General features: G+C 45.6%; 1 protein-coding gene across 2 annotated transcripts in view; it reads right to left on the reverse strand.

The window, feature by feature from the left end:
- Positions 1–1,869, reverse strand: part of LOC131396001 (liver carboxylesterase 1-like) — a 31,565-nt gene extending 29,696 nt beyond the window's left edge. For both annotated transcript variants that reach the window (XM_058527833.1, XM_058527831.1), the window contains exon 1: positions 1,818–1,869. In XM_058527833.1, coding sequence (XP_058383816.1) covers positions 1,818–1,869 — 52 coding nt within the window. The remainder of the gene's footprint in view (positions 1–1,817) is intronic.
- Positions 1,870–6,000: the final 4,131 nt, after the last annotated feature.

Raw genomic sequence — 6,000 nt, forward strand, 5'->3', positions numbered from 1 at the left:
TCATAGGAAATGATTTCTAGTCTCTCGTCCTCCCAATTGCTCTCCTTTATATATAGACAAAAGGTCAACCTCTCTCAAAGTGTTTGGCCAGGACAGAAAAGAATAATCCAGGTTTGTTCCTATAGAAGAATATCCAATGCTAACCTTCAGGAGATATGAAGTGGACAGAATCCAGTTTGTCAAGAGTGGAAAAGTGGGTGATGGGTGAGAGGCATCTGCAATAATGGTGAGAGCAGCAGTTACCACGTATGTTATAGGTAATGATTATACGCTGAGCACTTCCTATGCACTGGGTGTGTTTCCAGGTCATTTAAATTAATCTTCACAAAAGCTAGGCTAGGTAGGTGTTCATATGCCCATTTTGCTGATGACGAAACTGAGGTGATGGAGGCAACCAGTATGGACTTTCTAAAGATGGAAGTGGGATGGCCTTGCGAAGGGGTGACCACTGGTAAAGGAATAATCCCTCCTAATTTTGTTCTTACTCAGCCCTTACACTCAGTTCCAGGCCTCTTACAGTATCATACCACCAGAAAGAAGGTACAATTCAGAGGGGGGTTGGGCTGTCAGGACACTGGTGGCCAGAGCACTGACTCTGGATCAAGGAGTCACAGAGAGAGTCCAGAGCATGATTTTCCAGTTGACCTTGGACAAGGCCATTTCCCTGTCTGAGTCTCAGTTTCTCCATCCATCAAATGGCACAGAAGCATTCTGAGGGCCCCTGCTGCACCCTTGTATTAACCACGTCTTTAGTGTCTGTATTTGATGCTTTGACATATGGGACCTTGCTGACCCTGGAGGGACTGCCCCTCCCAGGGTCAGCCATTTGTGAAGGTAGTAATCAACTTGTCCTTCCAGCATGCCACAGCCCATACCCTAACCACCTTCTTTGTCAGGATCCTGCCCTAATCACACAGGACCAGGTACCTGACGACTGCAGACAGCCCAGAGGCCCCAGAGCCCATTGAAATTGTTTAGTTTGCCAACTAAACAATTGCCAAACTTGCTTATCCTGCCTCACCCCTTCCTTCCCCAGCGATTATGATAAAGACTCTCTCCCAGAATTCCTCCTCGTCCCTCTGCCTCCTGACCGCGCCCCCCCCCCACCCGGTGCTTCACCTTGTGGTCCACCATGGTGGTGACATGCCCCCTCCCCTTGGGAACTGTGAGTAACACATTACTTTTCTAATGGCAATTGCTCCGGGTTTGTTTTTCTTACCATACCTCAAATTTCTATTAATACATTATATTTTAAAACATCCTGTTATTTATCAATCTTTATTTTGCACTCTCTTCTTATGAAAAAATATGCTCTTTAGAAACAACAACCCATTTCCTCCTCACAACAGCCCAGTTAGGTAGGTACTGTTGTCATCGCCATTTTAGATAAGGGAAAACTGAGACACAGAAAGGTGAAGTTCCTTGCCTAAGGACACACAGCTTATAAGTGCTGAGCTGGGACTCGAACCCATGTACTGTGGCCCCAGAGTCAATGTTTATATTCTGTTAAGCCACTCTCCATGACTTGGCCATGTCTGGGCTAATATTAAGGGGAAATATACTGAGGTCTTCAAAGATCTCATCTGTAGGCATTAGGTTAGCTGGTGCTCTCCTGTGTGTGTGGCATGGGCAGCTGAGGTCTCGGGTGTTTATCCTCCCCTACACGGGGCTGTCTGTGCTGGAAGCTCCCAATCTGGAGGGTGCTCTGTTGCTGAACCAGACCTGTCATGCCTTTGTGCCATAAACATCTCCTCCACCTTGTCCCTGAACAAGGATTTCCCAATGTGCCCTGCTATTTGTATTTCAGAAGGACTCACCCCAAACTGTGGAAGTGGCCAGGGAGACCAGGACCAGAGTGAAGAGCCACATCGTAGAAGGACAGCAGCTCCTGGGCCTGCAGGTCTCTGTGCCGCTGGGAGGGGCTGTGCAGTCAGGCCCCAGAGCTCCAGTTCCTGCCCTGCCCTCAGCTCCCAAGTCCCCAGCCAATAGCCAATCAGGCAGAAAAGCTCTCTCCCTTTCAAAGATCACTCTGGGCCTTTTTGGATCCTCTATGCGTAGCCTCCCAGAGTTTACCCTCTTTCATCAAAACAGCACAGAGTAAACTCTCCGATTACGGATAGCCACAAACTGGTCAAACAACTTTTTACATAAGGGTCTCTCCCTTCCTCGACTCTAACCTTAGTGCTGTGAGCTTCCCAAAGGCAGGCACAAGCAACAGATGACTTTATACAAGGGGAGACATTGCTGGGGTCCCCAGAACAATCTTGAAAACTTTTAGAGCAACTCCCAGCCCCACAGCTCCTCGGCTGGGGAACTGAGGACAAATCACTTAGCTTCCCTGCGGTTCTAATTCATAGAGCTCTATGCTGTCCAGTTTGGACACATCTTAAATTTATTTAGTCTCCCTTCTGATGCCTAAATTAGCTTTACAATATTCCTGCCAAGTGTCTCAGCTTCCTGTCCCACACCTCCAGGCTCAGGGAACTCACTACCTCTAGAGACAGGGATCTTTGGGCAGAATGTTCTTACAGTAACGAACTCCATCCCTCCATGGTCCCTGGCTCTATTCATTCATTCCTCCATCCATCCATCACCCATTTGTTTCATTATTCCATTTATTCATTCATTCTCCAAATGTGTGGCACTATGCTAGGTGTTATAACTACAAAGATTAATTCAAGACATGTTTCATCTCCTCAAGGAGCTCACAGTGTAATAGATAAGACAGATGGTGTGTGGGGGTATGAATTGCAGTGCAATATGAAAGCACTCAAATAGAGGGATACAAAGTGATTTGGGTACACCTGGGAAAGTGTCCTTTACCTGCAGGGGGCAGACGGAAGATGCTCAAAGCCTGTTTCATAGAATCATTAAATGTCCAACAACAGGGAATTCATTAAAGACACTCTGGTACAGCTGGCTAAGGAAATACTGTGCATTCACTCAAACTAGTGATGCACACCTCTATTTATTGACAAGGAAAAACAGTCATTATCTGTTGTGAAGGGGAAAAAAAAAAACAGGTTATAGAACAGTTATGGCCACTCTTCGGGAAACAGTTTAATAGTTCCTCAAAAAAATTAAATGTAACATTACCGTATTTTCTAGCATTCACTCCTCGGTAATTAACCAAGATAATTGAAAACATGTTCATACGAAAGATTGTATACAAATAGCAGCATTATTCATAATAACCAAAAGTGGAAACAATGTAAATGTCCATCAACTGATGAACAGACATATAAAATGTGATTTACCCAAACAATGGAATATTATTCAGCTGTAAAAAGAAATAAAGTATAGATACTTGTTACAGCAAGAATGTTTTCATTCATTTCAAGGTTGAATTTTGAAAACATGCTAATGAAAGAATCTAGACACAAAAGGCCACATATCATATGCTTCTATTTATAATAAATGTCCAGAATAAGCAAATACACAGGGATAGAAAGTAGATGGGAGGTTACCAGGGGCTGGGGGAGGAGGGGATGAGGAACCACTGCTAATGGGATGAGGTTTCTGTTTGGAGTGAGGGAAAGGCTCAGGGATTAGATAGCGGTGATGGTTACATAACTTTGTGAATTTACTAAAACCACTGAGTTGTACACTTTAAAAGGGTGAATTTTATGGTAAGTGAATTATATTTTGATAAAATAAAGAAATGTTTTTTAAAAAATCCAGTCATGTATAATAGCTCACTTTAGTAAAAATGTTTATCTTTATTTGAACAGGAAAAATTCTGGAAGGTTATACATCTAGTCAGTATCACAACAGCCATCTCCTGGCTGTAGTATTGTGAGTGTTTATACTCTTTGTTTTTTCCACTTTTATTCATTCAGACATTCATTTGGCTGTGTGGCAAACAATGTGCTGAGTGTTTTCTTCGCAGGATCTCACTTAGATCTCAAAATAACCCAACAAATTGATTCTGTTATCTCCTGGGGCTCAGCGTGGTTCAGGAACTGGGCCACAGTCACCCATCAAGCATGAGGAAGAGCTGAGGATTGAACAAAAGCTGCACAACATTACAGCCCATACTCTCAACACCTCTGCCACAGAGTCAAAACTTTCTGAGAAACTGACATCCTGGTGCCCTAAGCGCGTGCCTGGTCCCCCTGTGGGTGAGCTCAGGTGGCCTCTCTCCTGGCTTCTCCGCCACCTCCACCCCAAGTGCCGCACCTTCCTGCTGACCCCTCCTGGATCCTCAGGCTGCCTGGCAGGATGGTTGGAAACAGGGGTGCTGGGGTTCCTAGGAGAGGTAGTGACCAGGTGGTGGAGGTGCTCGCTGATGGCTCTCACTTCATGGTCCCCTCTCCCAGTGTGGACTTGTCACTGAGAAGGTGCTACCCAGCCAGAAATGCATGCCCCCGTCTGCCTCACATTAACCTGAGTCATGAGATTCATTCTTGTCAGTGCAGAGGGGGCAGACGTGAAGCACGGCTGTCTCTAGGTCAGTGCAGTAAAGAGGCAGCTGTGCCTTCTCCACGCTCACACTGTTTTCCCAGTGTCAGTTGACAAGCCTGCCTTTGTCAAGGCCAGATCAATATTGACATTAGGGAGAACTGTGCAACCAGCGGTTATGAAACACGTGACGATCCCAGAAAAGCTCATGGGTTCTTGGCCAAGGCCATACTTTATAGATGAAACGAAGTTTCTGGAGACTCAAAATTCAAAAAAGGATTCTCATTTACACTAATTCTAGACACTGGTGGCCAGAGAGAGGGAGAACTGTGGACAGAGTCAGGACTTTGTGACATTAGAGTCAGTGCCCAGAGGTGATTGCGTCAGCAAAGATTGACCTGGCCTCGGGGTTCTCCCTTTTAATGAAACATGGGTCATAAAGAGTACCGTAATACAGGGCACCCCTGTCTCTCTCTACTTGGGGCAATATGAATGGTCTCAGAGCAGATATCAAGGCTGTTTCTAGTCACTTAGCACAACACACAAACACACCACACACACACACACACACACACACACACACACACACACCTGTTAAGGCATAACCATTCTGCCTTTTGCCCTGGTCAGCTGGCCTTTGCAACCTGGGAACACAGCCCTGACTCTTAGCCTATGAAGATTGTAGGATGCTGACTTAGCACAATATAAAAGGCAGAGATGAATTATTCTGCCAACTCAACTGTTCAATTACACGCCCACTTGTGACAACAACCAATTCTGCAACCAGAGGAAGCGACTCCCGGAACTTGCTGTGTCTGGCTGCAGCCTGGAAGCCCATTCCTGGCTCATGAGGACTCTGCAGAAGTGATGGGTGAGGCTGGAGTCTATGAAGCCTAAAGCCAGACCTCAGTTTTACTTAACGTGTATAATCTGCCTGCGTCACATTAGCCGTAAGAGATACAGCTCTTCTTGTTTCAGTGGCAGTTGACTGGGATTATCGCTGTTCCCTTGGGGAACTCCCTGAGGTTTCCCATGTGGAACTAGATGGTCTGAAGAGTAAACTCCTAGGAACTGGCCTTAATTCCTAAATGGTTGGGCAGGTCTCAGGAGAGAAGACACCTCTGGGGGCTCCAAATTAGCTCCCCAAACCTCTCCATCTCCATCAATTTTCTCAAGAGATATGTGGAGAGAACATGCTAGAACAGTCTCTGAACTAGTAGGAGCCCCTGTCCCACTGGGCCCTTCACTTGACTTCGTCTGTTAATCATGGGATTAATTAGGCAGAGCCTTCATGGTGGGGAACACAGCACTGGGAGACCAGAGGTCTGGGCACCCCACTGGGTGACATTATGGGGTATTCTGGGAATGTGGTAGTAAGAGGTAAGGGTGGCTATGGGTTGATAATCTCTCATGCTCTGTTCACCCTGGATCAATATTCTATGAATCTAGAATCCTATGACATTTTCCAATGCATCCCAGACATAAGCGTGTTTCTGGAACCTCAGTTATTCTCAGAATAACATCATGTTTTTTGCCATGTAAGTGTACCATCCATACTATTATTAGCAGTTTTCCACTTCCTAACTGGATTATTTTTTT

This window comes from Diceros bicornis, chromosome 32, assembly GCF_020826845.1.
Source record: "Diceros bicornis minor isolate mBicDic1 chromosome 32, mDicBic1.mat.cur, whole genome shotgun sequence".
NCBI lineage: Eukaryota > Metazoa > Chordata > Mammalia > Perissodactyla > Rhinocerotidae > Diceros > Diceros bicornis.